A 23564-nucleotide genomic window follows, 5' to 3' on the forward strand; every position below is an offset into this window, starting at 1 on the left:
TTTCTCTGTCTCTCACTCTCTCTCATTCTTTTTCTCTCTCTCGTTGTCTCTCCTCACTCCTCTCTCTATCTCTCTCTCTCTCATTCTCTGTCCCCTGTCTCCCACTCTTGTTGTTAATCCCTTAAACTGCAGGGACTCATCTGTGAGTCCACACTTAATTTCCTCATCTTTATGTTAGTTTCATAATAGTTCTGCAACAATTTATAGTTTTTGAATGTTATGCCTTAAGATTAACTGAATGATAAGCCTGCACCTTATTATGTAACGTTTTGCTTTTAGAATGGTAAGGTGGGGTGCACGGAGGTTCGCTGTGCTGCTCTATCCTGCAAAACGTATATTCCTGAAGGTGCATGCTGCCCTGTCTGTCAGCCAGGTACACACAGAAAACACACATACACATGCGCATGCAGGCCTTGTACTTGCACATTTAAACCATGTGTGAACTTTGTGTTGTGAGGATATGATGGGTGGCCCAATGCTTGGTGAGGTCACTGATGTTACTGTGTGTTCCTTGTGCTGCTCTGTAGGCTGTGAGTATGAAGGTGAGCCCTATGCTGATGGAGAAGTGTTTGCGTCCAGAACAAACCCCTGCCTCAACTGCTCATGCTCCGTGAGTCTTTTCTCTGATTGACTGAGTGTGCGTATGTGCGTCTGTGTCAGTACATTTTGCAGTGTTCTTCTATATGTGTGCTACGTGCTTATTAAGCTGAGTTAGTAACAGGAATCCTCAAATAATTAATCATGTATTTAAAGAAAAATCTGTTTTAACTTAAAAAAGCTACCAGGTTGCCTTAAAGCTTTGAGTTAATTCAACTTCTAAAAGCAAGTTAACAGAACAAGAATGTTTTGTTGACTTACTATTTGAAGTTCAATAAACTTAAAAAACGAAGGAGGTCCAGTAACTAACTTTTTGGAGTTAAAACACCAGTGTAGTGACTGGAGATGCACCGATAATGAATAATGAATTTTTTATAGCTGATTTCGATTTCAGTTTCTTTCCAGCCAAATTTATTTATTTATTTATTTATTTTCCCCTGAGTTTGAAGTGCCTGGAGCTCACACTGTGTGACCTAAATTCACACATGAAACATAGAGCACATTTCCAATTTCTTGGAAAAAAAAAAATGGCTGATTGCCGATTCTGATTTTGGCCAGTTCCAATAATGCATCCCTAGTAGAGACCATTAAAGTGATAGTTTTGCAAAAAATGTTTGATGTTTGAATTTTGCTTCTTTAGTTTTGCACAGGAGCTATTAGAGTAATCACACAAAGACATATTGAAAGCTTGTGCCCCACCAATTACCATAGTCCAAACTGAGTCCATCAAGTCATGCAAGTAATTTCTAATAGACTTGTTTATGTGGGTTCTATGAAATGGACAAAAGTATGTTGCATAGCTAAAAACTGTACTGTAAGTAATTGTAGCGTAGAGGGAGATGAAGAGACAGGAGCGCAAGTCCTTGTTTTTTATTGGAAGCCGTGACGAAAGAATCCACAGAGTAACAAAACAATAAGAATACTTACTTACAAAATACTACAACAAAAAGGAATCAAGACAAAAGAACATGAAGAGAACTAGAAAACAAACAGGAGATATCAGAAACAGGGCCTGAGAACACAAAACCCTAAGCAAACACAAAGCACACAATGAGGGTATAAAAATACATGGAACAAACCAGAAACACCTGGAACTAATGAGAGGGTGGGGCTACAGACTACAGACAGGTGAGACAGATGATAAGAGAGCAGGAATGGGGAGGAGACAAAGACCAGATCAACGAAAGTGCGTGGCCTACATAAACAAAAGCACATGCAACACGACTCTCAAGGGAAGATAAACAAAGGTAGACACAGAGACAAGGAAAGACAAAGCAGGGCAAGACAGGATGTCAGAGTAATAGCTTGTGTTTTGGCTTTAATTTGGGGGGAAATTGTGTAAATTTGTTTTCTTGCTGAACTATTGCTTTAAGAAATACCATTGCAGACGTAACGTGTAAGAAGTGTGGGACTTTTTTTTTGTGTACATGTTTGTGTGTGTTTTGCAGAATGGTTTGGTGAGATGTAACCCTACCCGCTGCCCCCCCACTCTGTGTGCCAATTCTTACAAAAAGGCCGGGGAGTGCTGCCCAACTTGCTCAGGTACATGCTCAGACACACTCACACAGACCCTCCAGCAGCACCCACAGCACCCACAGCGCTGCGCTCTAGATATGTGCTTTGATGTAATCTCTGAGGTAAGGGCACAATAGGCTTGATGAGCAACAGTGTGCAAAGATTCAACCACATACTTGTCTTTATTCGTACAGAATCACTGCCTTCTTCTTTCAGTGATAACCCAAAACCTCTAACCTACGCCAAGACATATGCAGATAAAAAATCATGGGCATGTATATGCACAAAAATGTCAGTCTTTTGTCTTTTGCTGTCTTTTGAGCACCATTTTTCCTGTTATAAATAGGAGCCACCGTTCATAAATAATGACGATACCCTTGTCTGCTCTCTCTAGCATGTGAACTGGATGGCCAACCCCACAGTGACTCCTTCAGTACCACTGATGGATGCCAGACGTGCACTTGCCGGGTATGTGGCTCCTCTTAAACATGCTCTTTAAAGTAGGCTTGGCCAGTATTCAGTGTTATTAAATATTATGACATCTAAGCAGCACCATACATGTGAATTATCATCATTATACATAACATTACATGTTTTAAGTTTCATTAACTTACTATTTGAAGTTCAATAAACTTAAAAAACGAAGGAGGTCCAGTAACTAACTTTTTGGAGTTAAAACACCAGTGTAGTGACTGGAGATGCACCAATAATAAATAATGAATTTTTATAGCTGATTTCGATTTCAGTTTCTTTCCAGCCAAATTTGCCAATTGCTTTTTTTTTCTGAGTTTGAAGTGCCTGGAGCTCATACTGTGTGACCTAAATTCACACATGAAACATGGGAGCACGTTTCTAGTACTTTCTATTAGCCAGTACTTTTCTTTTAGTAGCAACAGAAATATCCTTTACTCTTTAATGTGCTAAACTGTTACTTTAAATTCAAAAATGAAAAATGAGTTGCCTATTTAAATAACATGAATCAAATAAATTGCCACATCAAAAATAAGAGGGAACTGGCTTTTTATGTGGCTCATCTTAAACATGCTCTTTAAACTAGGCTTGGGCCAGTATTCCGTGTTATCAAATATAATGACATCTAAGCAGCACCATACATGTGAACTATCATCATGATACATAAATGATATACAGTGAACCTTGTACAAATGTACAGTGATTTCGCCAGTGGGGATTTTGCGCTATCCTTGAGTTCTCAGGGAACATAAGTTCTGTAAGTCATTTTTATTTCATAGCTGAATGATGTGTGACTGTGATCCCTGTAAGGGCAGCATTATTGTGTGTAATTTTATCATGTATTATTTTATCATGAAACCCTGATGAAGCCCATCTCTACGGGTGACAAATTAAGAGAGAAATCTGAGTGAATGAGTGGAGAAACATGACCAAACAGGTGTACTGCATGATACAGTTAAACAGTTATAAAATCCCAGCATGGCAGTTAAACAAAATGCTGAGCAGGCCTAGTTGACCTTGATGTTGGATTGAGATGGCAAGAAGAAATAATCTAAGTGCCTTTAAAAGAGGGTCCAGTATTGGGGCAAGGATGGCAGGAGCTTTAGTCACAGACTGCTTAGCTTGCTAGTGTTTCATTAGGAACAGTGGCTTAAGTGACATCTGCATTTAGATGTATGGGAAAGATGTCAGTAAATAGGGTTGGAGATTGTGGTCAAATGTGCGCACATTTTTATTTTTTATTGCTCTTCACCGCCATCATCAAAACACCAACTGAAGGAATGTCTTTTGGAAGTATGATGTCCTATTCCTCTACCACAGGTCCAGATGCTTGTAGATTCAAGGTGTATTGAACCTGTTCTGTTGGCTTGTGATGGCCCAACACCTTACTGATAACCTTCATGTTGTTTTTTTTTAATTTGTGTGTGTAATGTATGTATGTAATGTATGTAATTCTGTGTGTTGTGCTGTTTTTCTCACCAGAATGGCGATGTATCGTGCGTTGACAAACAGCAGTGTCCTGTGTCATGTCATGATGGAGTGAGGCCTCCGTTTGGCTCTTGTTGCAAGGACTGCTCTCGGTGTGAATATCAAGGGGAGATCATTATGGAAGGAGTCTCCTTCACTGACAGACACGACCCTTGCAAACACTGCGTCTGCAGTGTAAGACTGCAATTTTTTTATTGTCAGGCTGTGTGAATGTTTTGTCTGTCCTGCTGAACAGTGTTTCTCAGTCTGGGTTGTGGAGTATCCCTGCCTGTTTTCCCACACCCCATCCAGTGGCCCCCAGAGTAGTTATGATGCCCACGTTCAGAATAGTTAAATGCTTTATGAAGTAATATTGGAGCTTTCAGTGTGCAATCGGATTTCCAACACTGTGGAAAAGAAACACCATGCTGCCTTTATCATTGGATGTAATGTGAGCAAGTTTCTGAACAAGCACACGAGCACATTCAGAATGGAATTTGGATTAATCAGATTAATTGGATTGGTTTAATCAGAATAAATCCAAGCCGGCTGAAGTGTAAAGTATGGTCCTATTTTTGTTCTAAAAAGTATTTTATGACACAAAAAAATCAATTTTTGTTAGATCATGTTCTTTACATATAAAAATAAATGTGACTATAACACACAACAACAGTCCCATTATTGACAGATAAATGTAGATTAAAAAGCAAAAATAGCTGTTTTTTTGGGTGGGGCTCAGCATTAAAGGCATGAAAAGCCCCTCTTGATGTTGGGCTGTATTAGAAACACAAGAATTTGCAGGGCAGGGGTACTCCATGAACAGATGCTGGCCAGAATTGGAAAGTACAACTTCGAAAACCATGCAGTTTGAAGTGAAGGCCTCAGATTCACCTCTAGTGATTAACTTTGGCAGGGTAATAACTAGAGACTGCTTCTCAGGGCCTGAGCTATATGTGGTGGTATTGGGCTGGTGAAAAGGTTTTCACACACAGCACTTCAACAAAAAGAAAGAGAACCTGTGATGGAGCCTTGAGGCACTCACAGTAGCAGTTGTATGTATAGTACTAATGACTGTAATTTTTCATCACTGAAAAGGCCCACATTTGTGTGTGTGTATGCGTGGGAGTGGGCAAGAGAGAGTGGATCAGTCATGCAGAGAGGGCAGTGTCTCTAATGAGTTGTCCTAGAATAGAAAAGAAAAAAGCAATGAACTGTTTGACCCCTCCACCCCCCACACAAAACGCACATGCAAACACAAAATTGTTTTCAATTCTAGAACACTGAACCTTGTTTTATTGCCAAGCTGACTGAACAAAAACAAAGACACAGAGAGTAAAGCTTTCTCTGCACTGCCCCATCTACCCCTGTCTAGTGTTTGAAATTCTCTGTGTCTGCATGTATGTGTAGGAGGGGAATGTGGCGTGCAGCACAGCGGCTTGCACTGCGCTTGACTGCACTTTACTTGAAACTGTTGGGGGAGAATGTTGTCCCAGGTGTCGAAGTAAGTTTGTGTGTGTGTGTGTTTTTGCTTGTATGTTTCTGTATTTAACATAACGCAATTTTACAGATGTGGTTTTCTTTCTGCTTGAGCTAACGTAATGTTTCTGTTACATGAAGGTTGCATCCATCAGGGTAATCGCCACCAGCACAACTCTCGCTGGCACCACCCAGATGACTCCTGTAGTGTCTGTACATGCTTAGTGAGTTTACAGCAGAGCTGTCTTGTCCACTATGTTCATTTTTTTTTATTATTTGAAAAAGCCTTTTGTCCTTTACATTGTTTATAATTGTTTATGAAGCATGGACCACAAGAAACGACCTGAAATTATATATATATATATATATATATAGTGACACAGAGCCAATGTGATTTTGATTGCTTATAACTCCAGTGCAGTAGTAAAGAAGCTAACTTCAGACACCAGTCGATCACCCTGGGTAAGCAGGGAAAAAACTCAACCCGCTGTCTCTCTCTCTCTGTCTCTCTCTTATAGGAGGGGCATGTTCAGTGTGACAGAGAGGAGTGTAACCCTCCATGTAGGAACCCTCCCTCTCCTCTCCCAGGAGCCTGCTGTCCTGTCTGTGACGGTCAGTGAGTTTCCACCAATCAAAGACCAAGAGCTGAAAAGCTGATTGGATTCTTACATTTCAATAGATGTTAACAGCACTGTTGCACTTGTCATGTATACATGTGTGTGTTCTTTTATAGGTTGTGGTGTTAATGGAGTAAATTTTGTAAATGGGGAGAGAGTTCCCAGTAGAGATGGATGTGAGCAGTGTGTGTGTGTGGTGAGTTAACACACAGTGCTCAGGAGTGAACACAGAACCCTGTCACTTCAAAATGACTAATTACTCTTCATAGAGGATTTACAGTTCAGACGTTCATTGTATCTGTGTGTGAATTCAAGTTGCATGTTTTGATGATTGTTTTTTTTTTAGATGAAAATAAGCTAATGCTTCCCTCTACAGGGAACATTTTTTCTGCAAATTTCCATATATAAATAATAAAATATAAAATTATGAATAAATATATGTTTTATGTATATATAAGATGTGTAATAACTTTTACACAGGCCTTATTATATGTTTTTTTGTTTTTTCCAGTGTGTTAAATTAAGTAAACAGTGAACAGTAATTGTGCATTAAGTGTGCAGAAGTATGTTTTCTGTGGAGAATATGTACTTCTTTTCACTTAGAAAAGTTTTGCATATGACTGTATGTATGTATGTGTGTTAGATCCATTTATGGATATCATTATGTTGTGGCTGTCAAAACTAAACCTTGTATCTCCAATCTTCAGTCACTTTATTATTACTATTTTTAAATAATTTGAAAGTGCTGCCCTTTATATTGTATGAACATTTATTATGGAGGATGAATGATGAAAATTACTTAAAATCTTGGTACATTTCTTTCATTAAAGGTTGATGTATTTTTACGTTCTCCTGTGAAGTTATCATTTTGGAGATATAAGGTTTTTTTCTGACAGCAACAATATGTAAGATTACACCTTGGTTTGGGGTAGGGTTAAACTGCATACACTGCCATTCAAAGGTTTGGAATTAATGTTTTCAATAATATATAAACAATTTGGTTGCAGATGTATACAGAATGACTGTAATACAGTAATCCCTTGTAACTGGTTTTTAATAAGAAATAGGACACTAAGAAACTGTAAATAAATATAATGTTAGGTTTAGAATGATGAACACAGCTGGAAAAAAGATAGCTTGACATAAAAATGTAAACATATAATTCCAGTAAATTATATATTTCATTTATATTTATACTTTCTTTTTAACAGATTTTTTTAAATATTAAAAGAAACAATTTTTAGCAAAAATTAATATTTAAATCCATACCGTGGAGGTTATTGTTGTATATACAGTAACCAAAATGAGTAATGATGTAGTGTATAGTATAGTAACAGTGTATTGCTTGTGTACAAGGAACTGAACGCAGCTACAGTTGATTAAAAAAAGGCATTTCACCTTCATATCAGATATGCTCTTATATGTGTGTGTGCATGTCTCAGAATGGAAACGTTCAGTGTGAGCCCCACCGTTGCCCTGCCACGACTTGTTCTCATCCTGTCAGAAGAGCAGGAGACTGTTGCCCACGGTAATTGACACTGTATTCTTCTGCAACAGTGATGAGAATCTAAGACAGCTCTTTCACACCCACTGACATTTATTTATGTGTGTGTATGTGTGTGCAGGTGTGAACAGTGTAATTACGAGTCTGAACAATATTTTCATGGACAAAGCTTCACCCCTGAACGGAACCCCTGCTTGAACTGCCAATGTTTAGTAAGTATGTCTTTTTACATGGAACGATCATGAAAGATTAACTTAACTATAAAAATGATTGTCATTAACAATTCAAGTATAAGCATGATGTGGCAAAAGTAGTTGCTGGCTAATTGTGATCAGGCAGTTATGTAATAATTGTGACGGACCTAGAGACTGACCTAGTGACCTTGTTACCACGTTATTTTTCCATGCTCCCCTTTTGGATGTTTGTATATCTGTATGTGTGCATGTGTTTGAATATCATTGCTGTCAGAACAGAAGTTTTTACCTCCATTTTTGTCTTTTTTTCATAATATTAAAATTCCAGCTGCTGTTTACAATGTTTCAAAATTTTATGATGAGCGGACCAATAAAAAAGGCCCAAAAAGGCTTAAAATAACCGTCCTAAGATCAACTTAAATTAAAAGTTAAGAACCATTTGTCTTTCTCATGTGAAGTTGCTTTTTTGGAGAGTTTTTGTTCCGACAGTAATAATATGTTTATGTGTAACCAGGCTGGTGAGGTGGTGTGTGAAAACGCAGTCTCATCATGCCCCCCTCTGCACTGCACACACCCAGCAAGACAACATGGCAAGTGCTGCCCCACATGTGACTGTGAGTAACCTACACATAGTTCTTACCCTTTTGTCTATAATAGTTTGTTCATAATTCCACAGAGCAGTATGAAACCCCAGAAGTGCTAGGAAACTCTGATCTGTGCTCTTACTGTGTGTGTGCAGTGTGTGAATATGAGAGAAGAGTGTATGCTGATGGGGAGGAGTTCAGCCCACTAGGAGACAGACCCTGTCTAAAGTGTACCTGTGAAGTAAGGCATATAAATGTATAATACATACAGTATATACAATACATACAAATTCACTGGAAATCAAGCCTGGAATGCAAAGGTGCCAGGTCTGGGATGTTTATCGAAAAAAGTACATAGCTTTATCTACCGATAACATGTTTCTTTAAATGACTGTTAATATATAATCGCCTACACTAGTTATATTGTGCTGAAATTTGACTATAAGAACTCTGGCAGTGTGAATCAGTGCTTAGCCAAGCAGCTAGCTCACTTTATTTCCTTTTATTTGTATTAACATCACATGATTATTGTCTACTTGTGCTAAAAATGGCCATATATGGAGAGTCTTAGCAAAAGCCTGTTACCAATATTCAGTTAATAGACACATCACTTTGTTCAGAATAGAATTGTAAAAGAGCTGCTGGATATTTGTAATTATCCCCATACATTTTAGAATTCTAATTAAACCCAAAATAGATTGTTTCCTTTAGTTGTAGACAGTAATGACAAAAAAAGAAGCACAGTTGTTTTCAGCACGTATTTACTGTACTATAAATATTTGTTGACTTATGCCATAACAGTTATTAATAGTATTTCTTATTTCTGTGTAATTATAATCATATTTATCAGTATTGAGGAATTTTGCAAAAATATTTATGGCATCATTCATATCATACTAAGAATTTCAGTGACACAATGAAATGAAAAAATAGCCATTGTAATAAGAAATAATAATGTGTTGAATATGTATCAAAAATACATGACCATATTGTTCTGTAAAAAAATGGTTTATTTTTATGTTTTATTGTTTACATATACAGCATTAGACATTGTGGTAATATGATAACTGTAACTGTGTGACACAATTTTTTTAACCTGATACATTTACAGTGTTGTATGTTGGTGCATGCTTCCTGATATTGGTCTCTCCTCAGACATGTCAGACATAATTTGCACCACTGCTGGAATGTCTTCAAAGACATATAAGAAGCAACCCATGTGCTGCGTGGGTTACATGACATTGCAACCACAACAGCTAACTGGGAATCTGGTACATTACATTCAGCATTCAAGCTTCAAGCCAGAAAAAAGCAGATATGCTGGTGTTTTTGGCCAAAAAACACGTGTTTCCCACCCATAATCAAAAAACCCAGCATCAAATTCTTTTAGAGTTTGCCAGCATTACCAAGCATTGTCATGACTTCACTTTCTAGCAATGACATAGTCTGTTTAGAGATCAGAATTCCATAGCCAAATCTCAGTAGAGCAAACTGAGGGCTGTCCTTTTCACAGCTAAAACAACAATTTTACGGGATGTTAATACCGTGGCTATCAGCTAATTTATCTCAGGGTGCTGTTTTTATTTTTCAAGGAGCCTAACTATAAGATGTAAGGCTCAAGAGAGCGCTACAATACCCATATCGCATTACATTTCATCGTTTCTAGTCATGCTATCTAAGTACTCTCCAAATACTTCTTTGTGTAGCAGTGGATTTGGCCAGAGGGAGCATCAAACTCTTTTGTCTTTTGCTGCTTGAGAACAGTTAAGAGTGTCCTGTTTTTCTTGGTATTGAGCTGAAATGTCACAGCAGCATTTAAGGTGGAGCAGAAACGTTTGCACAAGAAGCCAAATTTAGCCTTGTGTAGTTAGCTTTGTTACCTGCGCTGGAGTTTGATACAGTTGACTAGTTACTAGGTTAATCCAAAGCATTACTCAGCCAGGTTCTCCAAGTTGTAAATGGGGCTGGAGTTATGTGGTGTAGGAGTGTCTTATAAAATGACTATCAAGTGGTCAGTGTAAAGACCTCTACTCCTGCCTTCAGTTTTCCAAATTGGATTTCTCACACCCATAAAACATTTGTGCTGATTCCATTGCTAAAGGATTTTTTTTCATGTTCTACATATTTGCCAGGTTATTTGTACTAGTAATAACAGAAATAAAATGACTAATGCACCTTTAAACAAAACAGAATCAAAAAATAATTTGACTGTCCATCTCTAATATGTGTGTGTGTGTGTGTGGTAAAGCAAGGTAGTGTAAGATGTCATCAGGAGAGATGCCCCTCTGTGCAATGCGCAAACCCCATTAGGGACCCTCATGCCTGCTGCCCTTCCTGCAAAGGTAACACATAAATACACACTAACATTTAACTCTCCCTACACCAAACAGAAACACATCTACCACATGGATGTAGTATATTTTGTCATGTTGTAACTGCTTATTGTCTTTAATTTACATCCCTGGGCATGAATGAATCTGTGTGTTTGTATGTGTGTGTGTGGGTGTGTGTGTGTAGCATGTGTGTTGAATGATGTAGAGTATGAGGAGGGCTCTGTCTGGGACGCTGACGGTTCTCCCTGCAGCACCTGCTCTTGTGTGCGTGGGGCAGTGATGTGTCAAGCCAAAGTGTGTCCTTCTACACCTTGCCTCCACCCCAACACAGAACCTGGTAAGAGAGAGGTACTGAGAAGGAAAGACCGAGACACAGAGAGAGAGTAGAATGAGTCTAGAGCCATATTAGAGCTGGAGTAGATTTATCAGGGAATGTACTGTAACTTGGTCATATTATCATATGATCATATCATATCATTTTAAAGACACAATTCTTGTTTTCCCAGAATGTTTTGTAATCCTCTAAAGCGTCTTCTCCCTCTCAATCCACTCCCATACCTGAGCAAAAAGTCTTGCCTAGCTTGGAGACCCTCTCTGATACCATGCTTCACTCAGAAATACATCATTGTATGGAAGGGAAAATGCATTATGGTTATAGATTCACTTTGACAAAATCTGCTAATAGATATGGCTGTGCAGTGTGTTTTTATTCAGCTTGGTGCCTGTTATGTAATGCTGACATGCACGTCCAGGATATGATCTTTCAAGCCAGGCTATCTGTATTCAAAACCGGACCAGTGCCCAATCATATCTCTTGGAAATTATGTTTGATTTTTCTCGTATGTCATTTATGGAAGCTGGGAAACTGAAGGATTTATTATGGTTATTAGTTATTCTTTTAATTTAATTGATAAAAGCTGCAAGTAGCTTTTTATTAATTTTTATTAAGCTAATTATTTAATATATGTTATATATTAACATCTGTTTATTTCAGGGGAGTGCTGCGCCTCTTGTTATCACTGTTACTACCACCAGCGCATTTATGAAAATGGTCAATCATTCTCTGACCCAGATGATACCTGTCGGCGGTGCACCTGTCAGGTACATTCAGTTATAGAATTTAAGCTTCACATAATCAACACATAAAATCCTTGCTTTTTGCATGTGTTTAACTTGGTCTCTCAATCATCACAATCATCTTTGCACACATATGAGGGTATTTTAGAGTGTGTGTATGTGTATGTGTATGTAGGATGGCTCGGTACAGTGTGCTGTAGCTCAGTGTCCATCAGTCTCCTGCTCCAACCCTCACACCCCACCTGGACAATGCTGTCCCCAGTGTCCAGGTAAACACGCACCCTAGTGCATGATCATCTAGTCCACTCTTTGTCTTGCTCATGTATTTAAAGGCTTTTCTTCATTCTTCTACTCTCTGCTTCCAGACTGTGATTTTGAGAACCGTGTGTACGTTAATGGAGAGACGTTTCCTAGCCCAGAGAATCCGTGTGAAAACTGTGTGTGTACGGGGGGGCATGTGGACTGCCATCAGCAGTGTCCCAGACCGAGCTGCAATTATCCTGTCTCAGGAACGTGCTGCCAGAACAACTGCAATGGTACCACAGAGATACACACACACAAACACACCCTAAGGGCCCAGACACACCAAGGTGACAAGGAGAAACTAGTGCCTGAGGCATTACTAAGGGTGACTGATGATAGGCCTCCACACATACCAAATTCCCCTTCCAGTACCTATACTGATACATGATTCTCAAGTATCTGCAAATATCGAGTACTGATACCGATTTGGACATGCTATTTGGCTTGCCGTTGAAAATTCAGGCTACTCTTTGTGAGTGCCCTCTTAAGAGTGCCGTTCGTTTGCTTTATCGTTTTTCACTTATCACCTTGTGCGCTGATTCTCAGATGTCTCTAACAGCCAACCGCTGACGCCGATACAACATGCAATCAGACAAAACAGTGCCGATAGGAGCCGACTAGAGCCAGTGGTACAGGATACACCGCATAAACTAGAGGTAACGTTCAGCCACCGACGCTAAACATGGTCATCAGATGACCGACAGTCAGCTTGGTGTGTCAGGGCCCTAACATGTACATACATAAATTCACAGGAGTTAACACTGTCTGTTCCTTCCAGGTTGTAGTTATGCAGGTAAGGAATATGCAAATGGTATGAACTTTCCTCACCCAACAGACAAGTGCAGGGAATGCAGCTGCACTGTAAGTAACACAGAGAATTCTCATGGGTTCTGGGCTAAAAATGCTTTCTGCTGAAGAAAGATTGTATTACTTGGTCTGTGTCTTTTAAACTGTTGCTTGTGTTTCCTTTTTAATCTCTGTAGAACGGTAATGTGCAGTGTTTGAAGAAGAGATGTGCTCCTCTACAGTGCGGTGATCCCATTTTGATACAAGGACAGTGCTGTCCTCAGTGTCCAGGTCAAAAACCATTAAAACCTATTCCTTTTCTTCTCCTTTTCTTTCATCTTTCTTTCTTTCTTTTTTTTTCCTTAAAATTGATGATTGTTAATAAATGAGTATTTGAATTTTTAATTTATAATTTGTAAGAAGGATCTCATATTGAACCATGAAAGATTTCATATTTTTGTGTATTACAGCGCCCCCTGCTGATTGTACTTATGAGGGACCTACTTACAGACACATGCAGCACTTCCTCCATCCCACTGACAGCTGTCGGTCATGCTCCTGCATGGATGGGACAGTGAGTTGTCACCGCAAGCCCTGCCCCCTCGCCGTCTGTTCCCACCCCATCTTTGAGGAGTGCTGTCGCACGTGTGATGGTATGGTAGCTCATCAAGAATTTCCTAAAATGGCACTGCTGTTTCAAAGTTTGGAATCACTGTTTTCAATAATATCAAATCAATTTTATGGCAGCTATTTTATGGCAGCTATGGCAGCTACATGTATAACATGATTCCTATATGATGCCACTGTTCTGCAGTAGTTTTCAGCTTGTTTGTATAAAGCTTTAAAAATGAAGAAATTTTAGATGTACTGAAAACAAAGAACAGAGCTGTAGATAAGATATAAGAATTATAATACATGTCATATTTAAAAAAAAAGGTAGTGGTGAAATTCCAAGACAGATAACTTATCAAAAATTATAAATAGTTACAGTATTCTTTTTGGTGTTCAAAAAATAGTGAAATATTGAATAAAACATCTTGAAATACTTTCTACTGTTTAGCTTATAGTCTTTCAGTCTACACTGTACAAGTTATTATTGCATACATAACAACAATTATTAATATAAGAAGTGATATCAGACTGCCAGTTACCATGTTACTCTCCTTGTTCGTTTATGTCCTAACATGTTCTGTAAAGCTTCTTTAAGCTTTATATGATTTTCCCTCACCCCTAAAGTAACCAGTCAACATAACTGGAGTCTGAAATCTGCTTCTTTAGTTTTGTATGGAGCAATGAGGGTAATGTAGCTAACAAGTAATGGAATCTTATGTACACCAGTTAGTGTTACTGAATGTCTAAATCATCACACACTTACCTCAGACAATATAAAGTTGTTAAATAATCTCAGGTGGCCTACCTTTTTTATGGTTTCTGACAATGACATATTATTATGTATAAAACTGGATAAAAATACAGACAGAATTCTTGCCGTAAGTTGGCGGCTACTGCAGTATTTTGCACATTTAGTTAGATAACTGTAACAATGTCAGAAACCACATAAGCTTATTTCAAATATCTTAACATCTAGATACAGTTTGAGGTAAAAGTGTGATGTTCAGATTTTGGACCAAGCATGTCTTGGCTGATCAACTACATTTTGGGTAAGGGAAAATGGTGAAATTTAGATGTCTTGCTTAATTATCACTTTAAAGCTTTCTTAATACTCTGTAAAATATTTTCTGGTACTACTTTAGAATAAGACAGCCCTTTATTAAGTGTTTATGAATGGTTTAAAATTAATTTTTTAATGTTTATTAGTTAGGTAATAAACACTAAAAATTATGAATAAGCTGTTTTTACACATTAATAAAAAAAAGCAAAAGAGAGCAGTTGTATCTGATAAAGATGAATATGTGATGAAGCTGGCAGGTTAAATGTTGACTGATGGAGAAGACAAATTAAGATCAGTAAACATCAAAATCTGAGGTTAAATGAATGTGAGTTCACTATTAGGCAAACAACAGGTCACTGCTAAACCTTTTATTTCCTTGTTGTCACCACTTAATAAAGATTTTAAAGTCTTTATGACCTAATTATTTAATAACCATTAATAAGTTCATTTTAAACCATTCATGAATAGTGCTTTACAAGGGTAGCGTTATTTTAAGGTGGTACCCATTTTCTTTTATTAGAATAAAAGAGATTAGAACCAGCAGTAGTGTGACTGAATTTGTCTGCTGTTTGTCTGTTGTTTTTCAGGCTGTATGTATAATGGTGTGGAGCATAGTAATGGCGCAGTGTTTGCGGATGTATCGGAACCATGTGGAAGTTGTGTGTGTCGTGAGGGCTCCGTGACATGCGAGAGGAGACGATGTCCAGCCATCAACTGTCCATTTCCTGTGCAGGGACAGTGCTGTCAGAGCTGTGACGGTACGCTTCCTGAGTGTGTGTCCTGCTGGAGTGGAGTTCAGCTGTACCGTTTGTAAATTCTTTGCAGGAAGTATCTCTAATATCTATTCTACCTAAAGGTATGTGTGTGTTTGCATGTCTGTCCAGGTTGTAGGTACGCTGGTGTGGAATATTTAAATGGTCAGGAGTTTCCCAACCCTGCAGACCACTGTAATCACTGTGTGTGCACAAGTGGTCATGTGACCTGCAGTAAAAAGCCCTGCTATAACCCCGGCTGCACTCACCCAGCGACTCTATCTGACCACTGCTGCCCTGTGTGTGATGGTGAGAGACACTTCACTGCACTGTAGGCATGACACATTATGCTGTTTAGCAATCTGTTGACTGATTAGAATACAGGTTTGGCCATCAAAGTTGTGGAAGGGGAGTTTAACCTCTTTCTGCAGACCCCCTTACCGGCCATTCCACCAGTTGAATGGCAGTTGACTTGAACATGGGTGCAAATTTTGGCAAATTCTTTTGACTGATAACTGACCATTATTGGTCAGTGATTAAAGTAACATTAGATGTAGATGTAGATGTACTGTTGGTACATTACTTACATTAAGTAGATGTACTGTTAATATGTTCCTTCCATTACGCAAAACCTAACCTTACCCAAACCCTGACCCTGGCCCTAATCCTAACCCTTATATGTTTTTGACATGTTACTGAGAGTCCATTGAGTGTCTGTTTCGTCTAAAAAGGACCACTCAAAATAAAGTGTCACCTCATTCTGTTATCAGATTAACTAGGACACTATTGGCTCTTTATATGTAAAATGTAATGTTAGACTGCTAGTGAGCAATGAGGGATAAAATGGGAGGGGTGAGCACCCCCGGCTATGAAAACCGCTGTTCACGCCTTTTCAGAAAGATGGCAATGCCGAGATAAGCTTACAAGGTATCAAAACATTGTGCAACACTGCCACATTCAAAAACAGCATCTAAACACAATACAGAAAGGGGAGGGGTGAGACACCCTACTGTGACAACAATTCACACCTTTTCATAAAGACAGCAATCCCAAGATAAGCTTACAAGATATCAAAACACTGTGTAAAACTGCCACGCCCCCCACTTTTACCCCTTGTATAAATGTTGACTTGCTCACCCACTAAGATGAAAATCCAGTTTGCTTCTGGTTTTGCAAATCATATAGATTTTAGTTCCAATATATTCCATCAATGTTATTGAAGAGAAAAAGCATAGTTCAACTGAGGGACTCCTAAAACAGATGGAAATTACATTTTATGGCTACTGTGAAAAGAGGTTTAAAGCAAAAATTGGCATCACCCACTTGTGCATTTCCTATTTTCCCATGCTCACAAGTGAAGGTGTGTCTGTTTCTGTAGAAGTCTTTGTAACATTTTCATTTTCCAAACAGCTGGTCTTGCTACACATTTAGTGAACCTGTTTATTGTTTTACTTCTGCATTATTGGATGGATTATTGTTTTTGTTTAACTGTTCTCATGCCTACTGCACCAGCATACTGCAGACCATATATCAGTCCTCACAGGATGCTAAAGCGAGGATGTCAAGTGTCATTTTACAATCATTTATTATCATCAAATCTGATACACCGACATCTCTATGGTGGTGCAGCAGTTTGTTTAGGAAACATCAGGTGATTTTGAGATTTACAGAAGTGCTTAATAAATCTGATGTTACTTTTACTTCAAGGTTGTTTCTATAATGGCGTGATGCTGCTTAATGGACAGACAATACCAGACCGCAATGAGCACTGCTCAGAGTGCACTTGCAGGGTGAGCTGTGTGTATGTGTGAGGGAATATATGTTTGCCTGAATGCAGTGTATGCGAACTGTTCACAGCAGTGTGTGTTTAACAGGCAGGCTCAGTTCATTGTGTAAGAAGAGTGTGTGCTGCTCCTGAATGTCCCCATCCTGTCAGCGGACCATGCGGTTGCCCTGTCTGTAAAGGTGTGGAACACATGTTGTGTACAACTGTTACTATTTAATTAATTATGCAATTATGTAATTACTTTTAAATGTTAACAGACTTACAGCACACAAACAGAGACTAACACACATGCTACTGTAAATAAACATAGATCCCACACAGAAATGAAGGAAGAAAGCACTGGAAGCACAAAGGAAGACACAACTGTCCGATACTCTGTGTAGACACTCCACTGAAACTGTTTTTGTGTGTAGATTGTCTTTTCCAGGGTGAGGGTTATGCTGATGGAGAGATTTTTCAATCACCTAACACAGACTGTGAGGAGTGCAGATGTACTGTAAGCACATACACCCTCACCCAAACAGTCTCATAGTCATGTTCCTCACTCTCATAACTACTGAACAATAAGTCTTAAAATTAATAACGGAGAAAGTATTCAGTTAATATGAGATTTGCCTTGTGTGTATATAAATTACAGCTTACTCCATTTCTGTGTGCAAATGTGTGTGTGTCAGAAAGGTGAAGTGAGATGTTCACGCAGGCCCTGCCCACAAGTGACATGTCCCAACCCTGCAGAGGACCAGTGTGGATGTGGAGCATGTAATGACTGCAGGTTCCACGGGCGAAGGTGTGACAATGGAGAACGGTTTCCTGATCCGCAAGACCACTGCCAGCGCTGCTCCTGCCAGGTACAAACACGCCTCATCCTCCTCTTCACTTAGGAGAGTGTACTACATTTGATTAGAGCAGCATTGCTGTTCTCAATAGCACAAAAGAACAAGATCAGCCTGTCATGAAAATACTGGAGATCAAATTCTGGTCATTCTAAAACCTACATGCAAGCAGGATGTGGCAAGCAAACTTTCTGGTTCCAAAAAATCTTAGCAAAAGTGTTTTTTATGCTATAGCAGCGGCAGACTGACTGACAAACCACAACTTTCTGTGACTGACAAAAGACAGCTGGGCCACTGAAGAACATGTCAGATTCTTGGTTAGCAAAAATACTGCAACGGACATTTAGTAAATTTCATATTTGGGATATGGCAAAAATACAATATTTGAAGACATTTTCATGATACACAGTACGTATTGAGATATTTTGTTCTTCTGAAGTTTGAGAAATACAGGATCACAGTGTTTGAGGACATTTTAGATGGGTGATTCGGTGCAGAATTGACGAGGCTGCATGAAAAGCCAGATGTAGACACACTTAAGTTAAGACCAACCTATTTGAGGTTCAGTCTCTCCAATATGGAATTGGTCTAGCCTGCATGAATACATACTTGGGAAAATATTCACCAAAATCACTGAGATTTGTATCTGGATGGGAAATATATCAGATGACTGCTGAGTTATTGAAAAACAGTAGGTAGGACATGGCCGGTCTGGATGGAAATACAGAGTAGCATATGTAAAAGATGAAATTACCCCTAGGACCTCTTGAAAAATTAATCACGATCAAATAGGGCTTTGACTAGATTTCCAGTATTTCTGCCTTATACGTATTTAATGTGGATAAAACAGGCAAATCATAGAATGGTTACCTACATTGCGAATCACTATGTCTTACAGTGAAGTGTTGGTGCTGATAATTGTTTTCTGTGTGCGTAGAATGGTGGTGTGTCCTGTGCACCAGTGTCTTGTCCTGTGGTGTCCTGCAATAGGCCGGTGAGGCCTGCAGGGGAGTGCTGTCCAGCGTGTAGAGATGTGTGTGAGTATCTCGGACAGGAATATGAGAGCGGCTCCACTTTCACCCCACCCACTGACCGCTGCTTATCCTGCACATGCCTGGTGAGTAAACATAAGAATACATTTGCATTCAACTGTAGAAGTAAATACAGTTTTGTGTAAAACTCAGAGACCACCACTAAGTATTTAATTTCCAGTCAAAATGGCCGTTAAGCACAATTTATTCATTTTTATTCATTTTTCAGTGTTTAGTGTGTCAACCCTTTGCCTTTATTACAACTCCCATTCTTTTTGAGAGACTTCCTTTCAGTTTTTCTAATGATTCTGCAAAAAAATGTTTCCAGTATTAAAAGAATAATTAGGATATTTGTATAGCCTAAACCAGCGTATGGGGGGGGGTAGTGAATTAAAATTGGGTAGCCATCTAGCATAGCATAAGTTGCTAACTGCTAGGTAGCCTAAGTTTGGGCTTAGTGTGAGCTGTCCTAACAACCAAGGGTAAATAAGTTAATTTTGTATTGTTGATGGTTGTTAATATTTTCAGCTGTAGGGAGGTGACCACAGCCTTTTCACATCTTTTCATTTTGAATTTTTTCACATCTTTTTATGTCTTTGTTTTCTGCACCAATTTATGGAGAGTGGTATTAATAAGACTATCGATAAGTGTTGGTATTGATAAGCAGGACTGATAAAATCCTACGATACCCGTCCGTTGCTCTGAGAACACCAGCAGCTTCTTTGTTTGCCAATTTTTTTTTTTTGTATATTTTCTTTCTCCGTAACAGCTTCTTGTGAGTTACACATCCCTTCAGACTCATAGTGTTGAGTTGTCTCCTCACAGTGGAAGGATGGACAGAAGCACCTGTGGATTTTTTCACACCTGAAGCAAGAGTGGAGCCTGATTTTCTCCTCTCTCTCAAAGATGAAAGATTTAAGTTCTGTTTATCTGATAGTGACAGTTTTGGTGGTCTACCAGGTCTTGCACAGTTGTTAGGAGCAATTATTTTATATCTAGTCCTCTCAGAAATACCTCCTGAAAAATGAATAACTTGTACATAACGGCTAGTTTGACTGGTCTCTGACATTTGCACAGTTCTCTCTTAACGTAAATTGGTTTATGTCTAGTTATAATTTGTGTGTGTGTTTTGGCAGAATGGAAAGGTCTCGTGTCAGAGGAAGCACTGTGCTCAGCAGTGTTCCCACCCAGCACGTACTACAGACTGTTGTCCAGTGTGTGATGCGTGCTTGTATGAAGGAGTTGAGAACACACACAGGCAGACTTTCAACTCACGGTCTGATCCATGTCAGCGCTGTGTGTGTGTGAGTGGTACTGTGACATGCACTCCGGTCGCTTGCCCTGTGACCTCCTGCCATAATCCAGTTACCCTACCAGGACAATGCTGCCCCCAGTGCAGATGTAAGCACTGTGTGTGTGCGTGTGTGTGTGTGTATGTTTTAATACATGCATCTCTGTCACAGCGTGAGATCTATTAAACATAAGGCAAAATAATCACTACAATAACAAAGAAAAGTTTGTGTTTGTGACAAACATCAGTTTAAATGTTGTGCTAAAATAAGAATTGATATAAACAAACCCTAATGTGCCCTTTGACCCCTCAGCATGTGTGCAGAATGGCATAGAGTACAAAGAGGGGCAGAGGTGGAATTCCCCCAGTGACCCCTGCACTCAGTGTACATGCATGGTGAGACACACAAACACACTCCATCTACAGTATGTAAAGTAATAATGCCTTCTCACACCGAGCATGACCAATATGTGTAATTTATTCATATGCCAATAAATTAATTGGATGATGTCTATTACTGATGATATTTTGCACACCAAACATGTTTTTTGGAAGGCAAAATCATGACATTCTCCCTCAGTTTGATGTTCAGAAACAAACTAGCGCAATATGTAAGTAGAACTTGTAACAAATGTCAGAAGGATTAGTTAGCTTTGTCATGGCTTGTGCTAGCATCGCAAAATCAGCTCAGACATAGCTATGAACATCTGAGCTGTGTGAAAGCACTCATGAAGTTTCAGCTCCTGAATGAGGAGGTGAAACTCTCAGTGCTTCTTTAACTGGTGATGCCTTATTTTGAATGGTCCTTTTTAAATAAAACCCTCAATAGACTCTCAGTAACATGTCAAAAACATATGAGGGTTAGGATTAGGTTTTGGTCTGAGGTTAAGATTAGGGTTAGGATTAGGGCCAGGGTTAGGGTTAGGTTTTGTGTAAGGTTGGGTAAGGATAGGTTTTGCGTAATGGAAATACCTTATTAACAATACATTTACTTAATGTAAGTAATGTATCAACAGAATATCTACAAGATATTTACTTCAGTGTATTCAGATGCTTCACTACTGCTACTTCACTGATATGTTGTTGATGTGTTACTGATAATCTGTTAAGAGATTATTAATCATCTACAAGGGGCCACTCCAGATAAAGTGTTACCCTTTAACTTCTTCAAAATGAAAGTAGCCCACCCAGTGTCACTGTTTGCCGTTTGTATGTAACAGCCTTTACACACAGGTGAAGGTGGTAATTCAACTGCACTAAATTTAAATATTAGAACTGTTTATAATTGATTATAATAATATTTAGTAAGCACTCGGACTATTTATGTATTTATGTGTGTATTAGGCTGCTCAGGTGAGCTGTGCTGGTCTTAGCTGTGCACCTCTGAGCTGCATGCACCAGGTCACTGACTCAAACTCCTGTTGCCCACGGTGTCGAGGTATGTACTACAGTAAGCCAATACAATAGCAAACCATCTGTTCAGGTAAAAGACTTGTAATACTGCTTTATCCAACTGCATTACCAACACTCTGTCCCTGTGTCTCAGGCTGCATGTATGATGGTGTAGAGCGTGCTGAGGGCAGTACATGGTTTGCCTCAGATGAACCCTGTATGTCCTGCATGTGTGTGGACGGAGTGACCACCTGCTCAGAGATCCAGTGTCTCTCCCCCTGCCAAAACCAGATCAGTGTACCAGGAGAGTGCTGTCCACTCTGTGCAGGTTAGAGCTTAAAACATGTCTCTGAACCCAGTGGTACCCTTTTTTTTTATTTTGGCTGTAGATGACATATCATTTCCCGTTTATTTGTCAGACTTGGATTTTGGTTGGATTCAGATATCACACTTAGTTTCCTCACAATTTTTGCAGATTTTGGCCTGCATTCACTTCTTCTTTAGTCTTTCTCCATACTTTATTCTTCCTCCTTACTTTTTTGCATTAAATAATTTTTAATCTGGCTCTCCATCTGTGTTATTGGCACGAATGTCCATGAAGCCAATGCATGTGTATTATAATAGACGTGAGTAAAACAGCAGGTTCAGGTCAGGTTTGTACAGAATTATGTCAGGCTACACTCAGGTTCAGATTGCTGCCTTGGGTCTTATCAGGTGAGGTTGGTCTCAGGCAGAATGTTTGGCAACATTTCATTTAAAGGCTACCTACATAAGTACTTCATAACACATGCATACACATTGAATAATGTATTTATAAAGCAATACTTGAATATTTATAAACAGCTAATGCCAATGCAATGTCATTTACTACTCACAACATCTTAGCTCTTCTTGTGATAACTGGCATACACTGTTTATATTTAAGCAGTGTTTTAAAAATATGTTATCTAATGTTATTGCCTGGTTTATGAAGTCTCTGTTGAAGTGGCCTTCAAGTAAAGTGTTACCGAATGTTCTGTGTTAGCACAAATACCAGAAGACATAACGCTGCACTTGGTTGTGAATTACATTACCACGTGGCATGTGCTCTGAGGCTGATTAGCCACTGTACAGTTTACAGTCAGGTCATTTTGATCTCGGGTGTTTTTCATTTTCACATGTTTTATCTAGACTGCATCTATGAAGGCCGTGTCTATGGACCAGGAGAAAACTTTCATCCATCTAATGACCCATGTCAGATCTGCACCTGTGAGGTACACCTGACACATATGCCCATGTCTTCAGTTTGGTGCATTTATGCATTTAAGATTTATGATTGCATTTAACATGTTGTTGCAGCTGGAACAAACAAAACCTTGTATCTCTCCATTGTTACAAATTTTTTACAGAATGTAAAAATGCCAGCTGCCATTTTCACTGGGGTAAAATTGATGAATGGAGGAATAGAAATAGTACAAATTAAAGGAAAAATTAATTTGGTCCATAATTCATTTGTGCCATTCTGTTCTATGCAAACTTCTTCTTTAAAGCTACCAGTTTTATTTTAGTTTAGTTTAGATTTTATTTAGTTTAGTGTTACGATGTACGCTGTGATAGTAGGTATTTGATAAGCGAAGAATAAAGTGAACACAGCAGTAGACTAAGCTCGGCTCCAGCTTTCCTCAAAGGGGGGCCAAATGGAGTAGAACTCTTTCTATAGTTTTTCTTTAGTTTTCATGTTTTTTATTGTTATTACAGTTAACAAGCGCATTTTTTCTCTGCAAGTTTTAGTTTTAGTAATGCTTTTAGTTAACAATACTAACCCTAGCTGTACTATGTAAGTGCCCTGTCTGTGTGTTAATGTGCATAAATGTCTGTATAACTTAATAGTTTTTCAGTAATGT

The 23564-nt window shown here is 38.8% G+C and overlaps 1 protein-coding gene across 1 annotated transcript in view; it reads left to right on the forward strand.

The window, feature by feature from the left end:
• Positions 1-23564, forward strand: part of LOC118818234 (kielin cysteine rich BMP regulator) — a 49694-nt gene that overhangs the window by 19109 nt on the left and 7021 nt on the right. Inside the window, exons 7-39 of the mRNA XM_036585442.1 lie at positions 280-373; positions 528-610; positions 2046-2139; positions 2507-2580; positions 4066-4245; positions 5458-5551; positions 5668-5750; positions 6045-6138; positions 6260-6339; positions 7586-7671; positions 7769-7859; positions 8356-8455; positions 8581-8666; positions 10674-10767; positions 10943-11095; positions 11753-11859; positions 12011-12104; positions 12201-12371; positions 12917-12999; positions 13122-13215; positions 13395-13577; positions 15184-15354; positions 15481-15657; positions 17056-17138; positions 17223-17313; positions 17548-17630; positions 17809-17982; positions 18905-19084; positions 20135-20399; positions 20603-20685; positions 21634-21727; positions 21836-22009; positions 22852-22934. Coding sequence (XP_036441335.1) covers positions 280-373; positions 528-610; positions 2046-2139; positions 2507-2580; positions 4066-4245; positions 5458-5551; positions 5668-5750; positions 6045-6138; positions 6260-6339; positions 7586-7671; positions 7769-7859; positions 8356-8455; positions 8581-8666; positions 10674-10767; positions 10943-11095; positions 11753-11859; positions 12011-12104; positions 12201-12371; positions 12917-12999; positions 13122-13215; positions 13395-13577; positions 15184-15354; positions 15481-15657; positions 17056-17138; positions 17223-17313; positions 17548-17630; positions 17809-17982; positions 18905-19084; positions 20135-20399; positions 20603-20685; positions 21634-21727; positions 21836-22009; positions 22852-22934 — 3876 coding nt within the window. The remainder of the gene's footprint in view (positions 1-279; positions 374-527; positions 611-2045; positions 2140-2506; positions 2581-4065; positions 4246-5457; positions 5552-5667; positions 5751-6044; positions 6139-6259; positions 6340-7585; positions 7672-7768; positions 7860-8355; positions 8456-8580; positions 8667-10673; positions 10768-10942; positions 11096-11752; positions 11860-12010; positions 12105-12200; positions 12372-12916; positions 13000-13121; positions 13216-13394; positions 13578-15183; positions 15355-15480; positions 15658-17055; positions 17139-17222; positions 17314-17547; positions 17631-17808; positions 17983-18904; positions 19085-20134; positions 20400-20602; positions 20686-21633; positions 21728-21835; positions 22010-22851; positions 22935-23564) is intronic.

Source organism: Colossoma macropomum, unplaced genomic scaffold (genome assembly GCF_904425465.1).
Source record: "Colossoma macropomum unplaced genomic scaffold, Colossoma_macropomum, whole genome shotgun sequence".
Classification (NCBI taxonomy): Eukaryota; Metazoa; Chordata; class Actinopteri; order Characiformes; family Serrasalmidae; genus Colossoma; species Colossoma macropomum.